Source organism: Pipistrellus hanaki (assembly GCF_964339955.1).
Source record: "Pipistrellus hanaki genome assembly, chromosome: 8".
NCBI lineage: Eukaryota > Metazoa > Chordata > Mammalia > Chiroptera > Vespertilionidae > Pipistrellus > Pipistrellus hanaki.
The window spans coordinates 53,559,666-53,575,190 of NC_140510.1; the positions used below are offsets into that span (position 1 = coordinate 53,559,666).

Genomic DNA, 15,525 nt, shown 5'->3' on the forward strand with positions numbered 1-15,525 from the left:
GTGGAAGTTCTACAACTAGACAGAAAGAGAAAAGAGCATTCAGGGCACAAGCGCTGAAAAACTGAGTTTAACCTAGCAAACTTGCAACCCGGTGCAGACAGCTCCAAAGCCTCCAAGCTCCAAGAAGGGAGGAGAGAACTGTGCTTCTCGCTGTAGCTCCTGCAGGTTGGCCTCAGACAGTAGCTGAACTACACCCCATTGGAGATCCAGAAGTCAGTGTACCTAGTGTAAGATACCAGATTTTAACTCCTCACATCCATAAGTGACATATTCAGGAGGCAGACTCAGTGAGCACCAACGCCCCAACTGAAGCAAGCCTGCACCATAAGCGTGTCTCCAGCACAGCAGTTCTTTCATTATAGACACAGCAAATCCGCACAACCAATTGGCCTGGAGACCAATTCCTCCCAGTGTACCAACAGCAATCAAGGCTTAACTACACCAACACTTTGCACTCAGCCCACAAAGGGGTGTACCAAGAGCAACCACCTCAGGTGATTGGGGAAACTGAGCTACTGGCCCCTATAGGTCACCTACCACACAAAGCCACTCCATCAACACAGGGAGGCAGCCAAAATGCAGAGACACAGAAGCATGTCACAAATGGGAGAAATGGAAGAATGCAAACTACTGGACGATAAAGAGTTCAGAACCATATTTATAAGATTACTCAAGAATCTTCTAAAAACTGCTGAGAAACTCGAAGAGACTTTCAAAGACCTTATTGAGAATGCAAAAAAAAAAAAAAAAGGAAAAGGACCAGTAAGAAATTAAGCATTCACTGTCTGAAATAAAGAATATACAGAAACTCAACTGTAGATCAATGTACCCCAAGAGTCAAACCAAAGATCTGGAATATGAGGAAGCAAAAAACACCCAATCAGAGAGACAGAAAGAAGAATCCGAAAGTGTGAGGATAGTGTAAGGAGTCTCTGGGACGGGTGTGAGCATAACATCTGGATTTTTGGGGTGTCAGAAGAAGAGAGAGAGCAGGATATTGAAGGCCTACTGAAAGAAATAATGTCAGAAAACTTTCCCTACCTGGAGAAAGAAATAGACTTACAAGTTCAGGAAGCGCACAGAACCCCATACAAGAGGAATCCAAAGAAGACGACACCAAGACACATCATAATTAAAATGCCAAGGGCAAAAGACAAAAAGAGAATCTTGAAAGCAGCAAGAGAAAAACAGTTAGTTACCTACAAGGGAGTACCCATACGACTGTCAGCTGATTTCTCAACAGAAACTATGCAGGCCAGAAATATACAAAGTGATCAACAGCAAGAACCTACAACCAAGATTACTCTACCCAGCAAAGATATCATTCAGAATTGAAGGTCAGATAAAGAGCTTCACAGACAAGAAAAAGCTAAAGGGATTCATCACCACCAAAACAGGATTACATGAAATGCTGAAGGGTATTCTTTAAGAAGAGGAAGAAGAAGAAAAAGGTAAAGGTAAAAATTATAGCAACAAAAAGGCATCAAATACATACCTACCAACAAGTGAATCTAAAAATCAAGTGAATAAAAAATGTAAAGAACAGAATTGACTGGTGAATATAATAGAATCAGGGACATAGAAAGGGAGTGGACTGACAATTTTCAGGGGCAAGGGGGTCTGAGGGGTGTGGAAGAGATTGGACAAAACTCTTACACCTATGGATGAAGACAGTGGTGGGGGTAAGGGCATGGGGTAGGGTGGGGAATCAGGAGGAGGGGAGCTATGGGGGGTAGGGGGGGAAAGAGGAACACCTGTATTAATCTGAACAATAAAGATTTATTATTAAAAAATAAAATTCAAAAACAATTATATTAGGATTTCAAAGTATGGTTATTTCATGGTAAAAACCAGTAACTGTAGAGTCTTAATACAGTCTTAATATTAGTCATAGTATATATAGTAAATACTATATATATTATATATATAGTATAAGGTAACATTATACTATATGTTACCTTACAATAGTTTTTAGATACTGATGATTTTATAAAATGAAGCAAAATAAGATACTATTTTCCATACAGTTAATTAGAAATAAAAATAAAATAAATTTATAATAAGATAAAAAAGACAAAATAAAGAACTTATGGAAAGCCAAACAAACAAAAAACCTAGGACAAAAATTAATCAAGAAAAATCCAAAAAAATTAAGACATTTAAATTAGGACATCTAGATAAAATATTTTTTATTGGCCATCCTCTAACACATTATGCAGAAAAACTTCTACTCTTTCTCTAATACTTAGTTATCAATTATATGTCTCCATTATCTTTTATCTCCACAGCCACTGTCCAAGTTCAAGTTCTCATCACCTCTCATCCAGCCTATTGCAATTTTTCTTCTATACTCTCTCTATTCCCTTGTTCCTCAGTAACCTATCAACCACACTGATTCAGGGTAATCTTTCTAAGTAATAAATCTGATTTATAACTAACTTCCTCTTTTTCAAGGCCCTGTATAATTTATTTTTTTAAATATGTTTTATTGATTTTTTACAGAGAGGAAGAGAGAGATGGATAGAGTTAGAAATATCCATGAGAGAGAAACATCGATTAGCTGCCTCTTGCACACCCCCTACTGGGGATGTGCCCGCAACCAAGGTACATGCCCTTGACTGGAATCGAACCCAGGACCTTTTAGTCCGCAGGCCGATGCAAATCCACTGAGCCAAACCGGTTTCGGCAGGCCCTATATAATTTAGTCACTGTACACTTCTACTGCAAGATAAAGAAACATTCCCCCCCCCCCAAAAAAAAAAGAAAGAAAGAAAGAAAGAAAGAAACATTCCCTGCATTGCATTCATTCTCTTTGTACATACTTAAATAAAATGCCTACCACACTAAACTACAACAAAATATGTTCTTCCCTCCAAATGATGATCCTCTTGACAAGATATAACCATAACTTATTTATATTTGTATCTCCACCAAGTGGCACAAGATTATATTTTAAATGCTTGTTGAACAAACAAATCAGTTACTAAAAAGAAGGGAAGGAAAAAAAAAGGGGGGAAAATAACATGAGATAGTTTTTACCTGCACAAGTTCATTGAGGACTACAGCATCAAAGCCAGAAAGATACTGCACATAATACCTCTGCATTACAGGTCCGTATTTCCTTACATGTGCTCTAAGCTCTTCCATGTAAAATATCAATTCAGCAATGTGCCTTTTTAAAAAATTCAAGACAAACATTTCAAAAAATAAATTTATTGTTATCAAGGAAAATGTGAAATGCCTTTGATATTATAAGAAGTTATTTTTAGAAAAATTACTGTTAAACATTTAATGCCATTATGTTTTTAAATTATTTAATATCAATAAAGAAAGCAAAAGAAAAGCTAAGACTAAAAAGCTGATAGAGGAAAATCCAAAATAAACTTATTAGAACATCTCATAAATAATCATTTTTAAATCACAAATTAAAGGGACTGGGAAAAAATAAGACTTTTCTTATTTCTCTGCTTCATTTATCTAACTCCTCATTAAGGAATTTGACAGAATTGACAGGAAAACATTTCAAATTTTACAGACTTGGTTGCAATTCCGTAAGGATTCTTAAATATGAATTCCATAGGAAAGTCACTATGTATAGCCAAAAAACAAGAACTTTATGATCACCCCTAAAGTATTAGAAAAGGGAATATTAAAGCCATAATTTTAAACTCAAGTTGACTTTACATTTTAATTCATATTACCTAATGCTGTTACAAATATGCATAACAAATATGAAAAGACCTAAAACAGTTTTTAAAAATAATTTTACTTCAAAGGCCCCAAATTCCAGTTACAAATCAAAATATACAAAAAAAAAAGAGTTTTAATTGTTGTTAACTTACTTATCTATAAAGTCATCTGCACTCTTCTTTGGCATGTTATCTGCATGACGAAGCAGCCAGATAATTTCATCACGGGCAAAGGATAATGCCATAAAAACAAAAAGTGCCTAATTAAAAAAAATACAAAAACACTGTTTACTCTCACACAAAGATTAAAAACAAAACCTATTTATCGTCTTTCCCTAAGTGAAAAGTCATTGCCAAGAATTGATAAAATCAAGTTAAAAAACATAGCGCACAGACAGAAAGGAGATGACTGAAGAGAAGTTGAAAGTACGTATCAGAGAAAGCATACATATAAGCAAGAAGTGAGAACAACAATGCAGAATTGTGCAGTTGACATAGAATTAAGTAAATTACCTTGGGACCTAGCAAGCCAGGTTGATCAGAGAGGACTGTAGCCAATTCTTTCAGTGCAGACCTTAAAAATTTGCGTCTTTCTCTATGCATTGAACCACTAGAGGAAAAGATACTATTATATTCTATCTGTTTTTACTAAAATTATTAATGACAATTAAATAACTTATTATTTTAGGGTGAACATACAAAGTCTTTTTTTATGAAGCAGAAACCCCTTACAAATATCATCTCTGATGTGCTTGCCATTAAGTGACTTCCCAATTTTACATTTATACTTGCCTTTCTTGTGCTGCTTTTTGTAACCATGGTTGGTCTATTATTCTTCACCTATCAAAATACTACATCCAAACTTCAAGACCAATCCTGCAAGAAGCATTTCCCAATATCCAGATGTCTATTTCTGAATAATTCCTGCAATTTTAGTACCAGATAGCCTAAGCATTTTATAAACTGGACTACGAAATCCTCCAAAGCAATTACTGTTCTCCTATATATATTTTTGTCACCCCTACATAAAAATAAATAAATATAACAATAAATATCTAATTTTCAATGTTCTCATTTACTAAGTGTATTCCTATTACGTATAAGAAACTGACAAAACAAGAGCTATATTCAATAAAAATATTGGGATGAGATCTATTTGGTCTCTTACTCAAAAAACAGAAAGACAAAGAAAGAAAAGGATAATCATAAATATTCATATACTAGGTATCTCAATGAAATGCAAAGTAGAAAAAAGTTATTTTCACATATTAACATGGGAAAAAAATCATAAAATGTTCTAAATATTCCAACTCATCATATTATGCAAAATATTCAAAACTTCAAGAAAGTTTTAAAATGTATATAGGTGCAAAAAATAAGTGGACACACACAAAAATATACAAAAAAAGAAGTATCAGGAATATGCAATACCAGAAATTTAGCTGTGAGACAGATCAGTTTGAAAAGACAGATTAAAATCTCACTCTCTATCTATGTGACCTTACGTTCTCTCTCTCTCTGTTTCAGCCATCTATAAAACACAGATAATGACACCTGCCTCAGAAGATACATCTTTCATAATGCTCAGATATAGTACTTTGTTATAAGACAGTGGCAGTAAGAGACTTGAAAGATACCTAAACTAAAAGTCATTTGTATGGTACTACCTTAGAGCATTTTCATCTCACTGCAAAAATAATTAAGATCTGTCTACACTAATTCCAAAGTTACTAGAGACTGAGGTTATATACTTATTTCCAATTGATTATAAGTCCCCCATTTCTGCTCAGCCAGTGTTGCTCAGTGGTAGAGCATTGACCCATGAACCAGGAGGTCATTGTTTGATTCCCATCAGGGCACATGCCCAGGTTGCAGGCTCAATCCCCAATAGGAAACATGCAGGAGGCAATCAATCAATGATTCTTTCTCATCAATGATGTTTCTATCTCTCCCTCCCTTTCTCTTCCTCTCTGAAATCAATAAAAACATATCTTTAATTTTAAAAGTCCTCACTTCTATTAATTTTGCATACCATCAATATGAACTCACTTCAACAAAATGCTTTAAGAAATTCTTCTTGATTAAAATATTACAGATAAGATAGAAATACTTACGCATGTGACACAGCCGCCTCTTTGCATTCTCTTATGTCATTAATACGTTTGTTATAGCTATATGCCAAAAAAAAAAAAAAAAAAAAAGTTGGAAACATGTTGATCTTAATTTGAGTAATAAGTCAAAATAATTTAATCAAATACTAAAAGTTGGTTAGAACAGACATGTTATCAACAAGAAAAATGCCCTCAAACTTGAAATGCATGGAAGGGGTCTACCCACATCTTTCGTAGCCAGCACCTTATGTATCCAGAAAAGGCTTCCTAGATAAATTTCATAATATATTAGGGCCAACAATAAAGTTCACAATGTAGATTTTTACTTTATTAAATATATTCCCTTAAGCTCCAATAAAGACATTAAAATTATACTTCTGATGTAATTAACAGTTGTTTCCAAAAATTTAAAGTGCTGACAAAAGCTATTACTTCTTTTTGTCACTTTTAACTTTATGCTATCTCAAAAGCATTAAAAAAAATTCTGAAAGGACATATACTTGTGATCAATACTAAAGATTACTTAAGGATAGGGGCTCTGTGATGGAGAACACTGGGGCAGGAAAGCATTTGATTACTTTAAATTAAATGAAATAAAACCAACATCAATTAAAGATGCCATCTGAAAAATAAATGCTAATAAATATATGCCAACTTCATGAATACTAAATACAAAAACTCAAAATTCCTCAAATATGAAAGAAAGCCTATCTTCCTGAAAACCTGGCTAAAACCACTTGACTCTAAGAACTTCAACTTCTAAATTAAGAATTCTAAGATTTATGTGTTCTCTGAGCATGTGTCCAAAACATACTAATTATATAATCACTGTCGTTTATAATTAATAAACTTTTATAATTATAGTCTGACCACTCACTATTTAAAAATTAAAACTTTTCAACTTTAAATAGAGATATTTAAATGGTAAATTTATAATTTAAAAAAGCATAACCAAAAGAAAACTCATTATATGGTGTCACTAAACTTACTTGTATCATACATACAACATAAACTCACTCAATATACACAGACTACCTAGTTATAAATGTTTATTTAAATGATTCTATATCATATTGTCAATATAAGACATTATACAAGTTTCATGATTTGCAATCTGAATGAATTAGAAAATGACAGGCCTATATGACAGGGTATTTCTGGGAACTCCATTGTCTAAAATAAAAACTGAATTAAGACCTGAAAAGTACATACGGTACTGTTTCACATAGCATGACTGAGAAACTATTTGCATGAGAATGTCAGTATCACCTACAGTGACAGAAATCCAAACAGTGGTCACTAGAAAAAAAGGGTGAGTAGAGGTTGACAATACTAACCAGAAAAAAAGCACCAGAGAATTTTCTGGATATAATGGATATGTTCTATATCTTGATCTAGGATAATTCATACGCAAATTAATTGAGTTTTGCATCTAAAATGTGTACCTTCTGTGTGCAAATTTTGGGCAGGGGCAGATTTCTTCAACCTCTCCGAGACAGAGGAGACACAGATATAGGAGATAGAGGGAGTGAGGAATGATACCCAGGATCCTGGATTTTAGGTCACATCCCAGGGTAATTCTTACCCACATTAAAATTTGAGACATATTGGTTAAATTGTGAGTATTAAACATAGCTTTATTTTTCAGTAACTAATGGATGCCTTATATTTATCTCAATTTAATTAGGGCATTAGTAAATAGGATAATAAATAAATGTAATAAATTTAATTTCTACCTGAAACTAACAAGCCCAGCATAACATTTCCAGGGATACCAGGATATTTTAGATGTTCCTAATTTCAAAATATTTCATAATTGCTACCAAGTCTGAGCTCAACTAGGCTCTTATATATTGGCTACAGAACCTCACGTGGAAAGAAACGCAAGCATTAAAAATTTCAAGGAACAAATTTATGAATATTATTTACTTTACAGAAAATGAATGTAAATAAGTCATTTGGAAAACCTATTAAAGGGAAACACGATTTCCTATATGCAGCAGTCTGACTTCTGTAATTGTTATAATTAATAAAACACTCCTGATTAATTCATATACTATTATAAGTACACTAAATCTAAAATAGCACTTTTAAAAAGTTCAAAACAGTGTGGTGACTGGGGGCGGGGAGTGGAAGTGAAAGAAGGAATAGAGGGGATAAATGGTGATGGAAACCATTTTTTTATAAGTTCATAACTCTAAAATGTATGCGGTGGTTTTTTTAGTACTATTTTTGTCTAAAACCTATTATGATTTGCAAAAGAGGACATACCTTCTTTCTCCTAGAACACAAGTTTTAAAAGGGAAGGAATACTAGGTATTTTAACCTGTGAAGTTACTGTAAAAAATATGAATAATACCATATCGGGATGACTGTTGAAAACAACATGCTTATGACTGGTAAGATGGTACAGGCAATATTTTCTTGTATGATATGACCCTTCTCTATCCCCAAAACTTCAATGAAGATAATCCACTCACTATCCTTATCCAAAAAGACAAAAACAGTGAAGATGCCATACCCTCGTATGTTTACAAATAAGTCTTCTGCAGCTTTGTGAATGTGGAAAACTTCATCCCGAAAGAGAGAGAGGCAAGAGCTACTTTGAAGAGCTAACTTCCAAAGATTCAGTGCTGTTGCATCAGTATTGAGGATCCCGTGGCACAAAATAAAGCCAACTTTAAAAAGAAAAAGAAAAGTAAATACAAATGTAAAAATTTTACAAAGCTAAGTTCTTTCAGTTATAAAATAGCTTTTCAAAAATTCAGAAAAGTAAACACAATCACTAAATTAAGGCTTTTAAGTGACCGGTAATAATTCATATACATACAAGATGGCAATATTATTGCTCTTTCAATAATTTTCTGTATTCTGCAAAATTAATTCTTTGGACCCAGACTGACAAAAAAAGGGCGGGGGGAGGGGAGGAGATCACTTCTGGGTTGTGAAGAAAGTCCTTTTAATGAATTGACTAAAAGACATTTTCAGAAACACTTATAAAATATTTTAAGTCAGCCCCAGCTGGTTTGGCTCAGTGGATAGAACATTGACCTGCAGACTGAAGGGTCCTGGGTTCGATCCCAGTAAAGGCCAGATGCCTGGGTGGCAGGCTCAATCGCCAGTATGGGCCATGCAGGAGGCAGCCAATCAATGATTCTCTCTCGTCATTGATGTTTCTCACTCTCTCTCTCCCTTTTCCTTCATCTCTGAAATCAACAAAATTATATTTTTTAAAATAATAAATGAAAATATTGTAAGCCTGAGATCAGATACTAATTAAAACATAATATTCATCATAGTTGTTTCAATTAATGAAAAATAAAGCCAATCTACTTTTCTAAATCACCAAAATAAATGAAATAGCATCTTGCATTTTCATAGCAATTTATAGTTTATTAAATAATTTTTTTCACACATTTTCTCATGTGATCCTGTGGAATAGATAGAGCAGGTAAGTGTTCTTTCATAGTTGAAGAAATGAATCATCAATGACTTAACTGGTTATACTATTAAATAGAGCTAGATTTAGCCTCAACTATTTACCCTTAAAATTCTTTCAATATATTATGCTGCTCTCTCTGTTATATGAATTCAAATACCTTACACCTTTTATTATCTACCTTGGAAATCCTATACAAAGGTGTAACAATCCTATATATGTTTGTTGATGTTCTTTCTAGCCCTATATAATAGGCCATAAACCCTCTACTTTCATTCATTCAACACTTACTCAATGCCTACTGGCCAGTTACAAATCAACCCTGTTGTCTGTGAGATTTCCCTACAATTCTTAATAGTCACTCCCTTCTTTAAACTCCTGTATTATTAACACATAACTTGCCATTTACCTTTTTATTCTTAGTTCAACCATCCTTTAAAAGTGCCAATACACAAGCAAGCTAGCTCTTTAAATAGCCATTTACTAGTATTGTAGAGTCTGTACATATAGAAGTATATTTAACTTCCTTGAATTTCCTGTGACATATAAAAATATTTTTCATATAATAGGGCCCCTACAAGCAAGCCAATTATTTGATCTGGTATGCAACCAAAGAAACAGAATACATGTACAGAAACTGAAAGAATCCTCCAGAGAAATTTTGTTTATATTTTTTATTCAACATATTGACTTTTAACTCTTAATTCCTGAGTAAAATAAGATTCACTTAATATCTCACATCTTATTGTATACTTAGATTTCACAAAATTGCTGCTGATAAAAGGTTTCTATGAAAATATCAGTTATATTATGGATTAGCATATATTTTATTTTCTTAAGACAGGTTATATTATGAATTAAAGCATATTAATTTGTTTATGATAGAATAAAAAATAATTTAAAATCAACTGTCCAAGATTAAAAGAATAGTTTATTAATTAAACTACATTAAACACCTTTTCCTACCAAGGTATGAATGAAAGGATAAAAAAAAAATGTTTTTTTTATTTTCAAGCCATAAAAATGTTGAACAAAACTAGACAAGAAAGTTAAAGAAAATCTTTGAAGATAGAAAGTAGATAAAACTGGACTATCAAGTTAAAAAGAGATGGGAACCTTTCTGTTTCTCTCCCTTCCCTCTCTCTCTCTCTCTCTCTCTCTGCGCGCCCCCGCCTCCCCCCCCCCCCCCCACTTCCTCCTCTCCTTCCCACACTCTCTCTGAAAAGCATGGAAAGAATATCCTCAGGTGAAAATTAACAACCAAAAAAAAGGCAGGAATTAGTAATCCAAAACTCCAGAAATAAAGAGAAATCTTTCCCTATGAGTCCTCTGAGTCCAACCAACCAAGCAAGAATAAACCCTTTAAAGAACATCAGGATAAGTTATTTTATAATTGCACTTCAAATACATGGGTCCTCAATATTCTAAGCCTTCCATTATTCTAAGCCTCCAATATTCTCAGCCCCAGGTTATAAACTAGACCAGTGATCTCAAACTTTAGCTTGCATCAAAATCGCCTGAAAGTCTTGTTAAAACATATTGCTGGATCCATACAGAGTTTCTGATTCAATAGGTCTAGAGTGGAGATCAAGATTCTGCATATCTAAGAAGGTTCTATTGGATGCTGCTGGTCCAGGGAATACACTTTGAACTAACCAAAAACAAAGCTCTAAAGAAAGTAGACCATCTTGAGTAGAAAAGTCCTTATGAGGGAACTGGGATCAAAAAGAGAAAAACAGAGTTTGAAGTAACTCTTTACCTTTATATTAACTCTACTCAAGGGTCAAATATATGAAAGCAGCAAAACTCAGAGTAAACCTTTACCATGGCACCTGTGGTTATCCCAAACCTGTCTGCCTCCTTCTCCATGCCCACATGTCCTCCCTTAGAGGAGCCTGCCTTCTGACCCACCTCCCTGCTCACCATACAAAGCCCATTTAAGGAAAAGACTGGGGGCAATAGTGCTGTATAACTCTAGGTCTATAATCACCACAGTTCTTCAGTTATACATACATAAACATAAAGAAACCAAGGATCACTGCACATTTGAGTAAAATAAATACTTCAAAAGCTGTGTTTCTAAATCAACTAATAGACAAAGCATGAAAATCTTAACTACTGTTATAGGAAAAAAACATAAATATCACACACTCAATCAATATAAAAATAATAATAAAATGGCTAAAAGGCCCTAGCTGGTTTGGCTCAGTGGACAGAGCATCAGCCTGCAGACTGAAGGGTCCCAGGTTCAGTCAAGAGCACATGCTTGGGTTGCAAGCTCAATCCCCAATAGGGGGCATGCAGGAGGCAGCCGATCAATGATTCTCTCTCATCATTGATGTTTCTATCTCTCCCTCCCTCTCCCTTCTCTGAAATCAATAAAAATATATATTTTTTAAATGACTAAGTGTAGGGAGCCAGTGATAAATTCTACCTCTTTCATATTAATGTGTGCAAAGTGCCAGTGCATGAGACTAAGCAGAGAAATAGTGTTTACAAACGTTCATAAAAGTTTGAGTGACTTATGAATAGAAACTTAAGAATCTAATTGTTAGATTAAATTTAATCATTAAAAATATGGGCTTTAATTTTGTGTCTTTGCTTATTGCTTTATTTCTGATCATTCTAGTAATTCATTTCTATTGTTTTCTTTTTTAATGATTTTTGGATTTTATAAAAGCATCAATCCAAAAATAATTAAAAAAGAAAACTGGTCTTTCACTATAGACAAACACTATAATAAAAAGTAGTTTCTAAAGTTTAATAAATCAAGAAACAAGAATCGTAAGAACTACAAAACACAAACTGCTCAAAATTAATCCCCTCCACTAGTGGACATGGGAGTAACAGCATTTCTCATTTTGTATTAAATCTGTGTCTCTATATCTACTTCCCCCATAGTTTGTGAACTTCATAGGGGCAGAAATCAGTAGGAATTTTTCCCCCCTGCATCTAATGAACTGCCAAATATATGAATCATTTATTGTATGTTCTGAAGTGAATACCAAAAACTTAACTGAATAAATGAAATAATTTAAAAATTATTTAAAAACAAAATAAAAGCTATGTTGAGAGGCAATGTAATGTAGACAATGAACCTTTGAGTTAGCCTGGTCACTGTCAGTTACTAGCTGTGTGGATTAAGTTTTAGGTTTCTTATCTATAAAACATACCATCTACCCTAGCAGGATTAGTATGAGAACTGAATGAGGTAATGCACATAGGCTTAGCAATGTGCTTGCCACAGAAATAATATGTATTACATGTTATTTTTCTCTAAAACTTAAAACCTGAGGGATAATCACTGATTTTACTTACAGATAATCCATTTTTCCATTGCATCCAAAGAGAGATATTCACAAGGCATCTTAAAAAGAGAAAATATAAATTTGTATTTAAAAGAAATTCTTAAAAACAAAACAACCAATATTGAATCACTCTCCTCTGACTTCTCAGAATTCTCACGACTCAATTCTTGGCTCAAATACCCCAACAAATTTTAAAAGTTGGGTAAAAGTTTTATAACCTATACTTAAAATTGCAGTCCATAAAGGACAATAAGAGCTGTGCTCCTTTCACCTTTACATAACACCTCCTCCTTAAAAAGTAATGTTGCTAAATCATATTCAATGTAATAAACAACAACTCCCAGACTTCCCGTCTATTTCAGAATTTGTGGTATTCCAAAAGATAAAATTTTAGTCAAGTTAAAAAAAAATTATGTAAATGAGTGCTCACTGTCTCACTCAAATCAGTAATTATGTGTGTGCATTTTCCATATACATAACATCTATATTCATACACACAAATATTAAAAAGAAAAATAACAGCATATAACAATTTTCTCTAGTTGGTAAGATTTAGGAAATTTTTTGGTTTTTTTCTTGATAAATTTCTGCATCTTCTAAATTTCCACCATAATAGGACTAAAAAACCTTTTAAACTTTAAAAGAAAATACTCATCCTACTAATTGTATTAACTTGGTATCAGAATCTAGAAATAAAAGTACTAAATAGTACAACTTAATTATTGAGCATTTACAATGAACTTCACTATAGGCTAGTACTAATTAGAATATATGCAATAGCACTGCTTAACTCATTTTTAAAAAATCAATTTTACTATTTTCATTTAAAAAGGGAAAAGTAGAATCATACAGTATCAGACTGTGCAGGATTAAGCATTGTACTGGGTGCACTGATGAGACTCAATAATTGGGCATTTCTCCACTGGTCAGCTGAAAGATTCCTTCGAGGATACACCATCTGAAGAGAAATCAGTGCATCTGAAAGAGACTAATTAAAATAGAAGAAAAAATATTGAGGAATAAAATTTTTTTCCTTCTCCATTTAAATTCTATTGATAGTTACAGCTGCTGTGCATTTCCAATTATTCCATCCCAAAACAACACAGACTAATTACAACTATGCTTTTTTAAATCTGAGGTTGTCCCAGCAATCCTACTCTAGTTTGTTTTTGCTTGTTTTTTTATCCTCACCTGAGAATATGGTTATTTATTTCAGAGAGAGGGGAAGAGGAGGAGGAGGAGGAGGAGGGGGGGGGGGGTAAGGGGAGGAGGAGGAGGAGAAGGGGGAGGGGGAGGGAGAGGGGGAGGAGGGGGAGGGGGAGGGGGAAGGGAGGGGGAGGGGGAGGGGAGGGGAGGGGGAGGGGGGAGGGGGAGGGGGAGGGGGAGGGGCAATGATATGAGACTGAACCTAAAATCTTTTGGTATGTAGAAGGACATTCCAACCAACTGAGCCACATGGACGAGGGCCAGATCTTGTTTTCTTTACTTCATGAAAGCAACATAAATTCTGCCTTCCTGGGTTAAGAGCTTAACTCATGAAATCATGTTACTTTTTTAAAGGTCAGAATGTTTGGAAATTTTAGGATCTTTATTTTAAAGGGGTAGAGAACCTACTGTCTGTCATGGTTGTACACTGATCGTTCTCACTGAGGAAAAGACATTGGGGTTATGTGATTGTTGCTAGAGCTCAACATCCTATATAATAAAAGGCTAATATGCAAATCAACAGAACTAGCAGTCCTAGAGTATCAGGTATTTGCTAGGATTCATTAAAAAGAAATTAATTTTAATTTAATTAATTTAATGGTGTAGTGTAATTGTAATACAGATTCTTGGGCTCTATTCCCAGAGATTCTGGTTCACTAAATTTTAGATGGAGCTCCGTATTCTGTATTCTGAACAAATTCCTCTAGCAATTTATATGCAGCCAGATTAAAACATCATTACAGAATTTTTAGGAAGCAGAGATAAATAGCGAAGGACAACTAAAAAGCATGAAGCAGATGAGATGAAACATAAAACATTTTTATTGACATATCTGTACTAATAAAAGGGTAATATGCTAATTAGACTGGGTCGACCAGACATATTTTGGTTGTTCTGCCTTCCTTCCCGACAAAGCCACAGTGGCAGGGGCTGAGGCAGAGGCAGTTAAGAGGTGAGATCAGGCCAGTGTGGGGGAGCAAGCAGTTAGGGGTGTGATCAAGCTGGCAGGGGAGGGCAGTTGGGGGCAATGAGGCTGGTAGGGGTGCAGTTAGGCGGCGATCAGGCTGGCTGAGGAGTGGTTAGGGGGCGATCAGGCCGGCAGGCAGAGGCAGTTAGGTAGGCTGGCAGGCAGGCGAAAGGTTAAGAGCCAGTGGTCGGCAGACTGGGGCTCGAGAGCCACGTGTGGTTCTTTGGCCCATTGAGTGTGGCTTTTTCACAAAATACCACGGGCTGGGCAAGTCTATTTTGAAGAAGTGGTGTTAGAAGAAGTTTAAATTTAAAAAATGTGACTCTCAAAAGAAATTTCAATCGTTGTACTATTGATATTTGGCTCTGTTGACTAATGAGTTTGCTGACCACTGCTCTAGGATATCATGAAGCATCAGAAAAATCAAGATTAGAAGAAGTGGTTTAATCCAAATAGTAAATTCTCCTTAAGTAATTATGAATAGTCCAGTATATGTTAATGACTATGGAAAACTTAAAGAAGCAAATCTGGTATTAACTATTTGTCAAAAAAAAAAAACAAAACAAAACAAAAAAAACACAAAAAAACACATAGATTAATACAAAATACCCTGTTAAAATTCTTTCAGCACCCAAAGAGAACAATGAACCAAGATACAAATACCTTAGGATTTAGTTCTAATTTTGCCACTATTTCTGCTAAACAGCTTATCATATCATTTCTCCAGCCTTCAATTTCCTTATCTATAATAAGAATGTATGAGCTAACTACAAATTTCCTTAATGTACTTAGGTACTCTGGTTCT

The 15,525-nt window shown here is 34.3% G+C and overlaps 1 protein-coding gene across 2 annotated transcripts in view; it reads right to left on the minus strand.

Moving 5' to 3' along the window:
- The window catches only part of NCKAP1 (NCK associated protein 1), a 92,464-nt gene that overhangs the window by 41,633 nt on the left and 35,306 nt on the right, over positions 1 to 15,525 (minus strand). For both annotated transcript variants that reach the window (XM_084892579.1, XM_084892580.1), the window contains 7 exons: positions 13,398 to 13,535; positions 12,558 to 12,606; positions 8,322 to 8,478; positions 5,804 to 5,860; positions 4,203 to 4,299; positions 3,843 to 3,949; positions 3,040 to 3,172 (listed from right to left, as the gene is read on the minus strand). In XM_084892579.1, the coding sequence (XP_084748705.1) occupies positions 3,040 to 3,172; positions 3,843 to 3,949; positions 4,203 to 4,299; positions 5,804 to 5,860; positions 8,322 to 8,478; positions 12,558 to 12,606; positions 13,398 to 13,535 (738 nt within the window). The remainder of the gene's footprint in view (positions 1 to 3,039; positions 3,173 to 3,842; positions 3,950 to 4,202; positions 4,300 to 5,803; positions 5,861 to 8,321; positions 8,479 to 12,557; positions 12,607 to 13,397; positions 13,536 to 15,525) is intronic.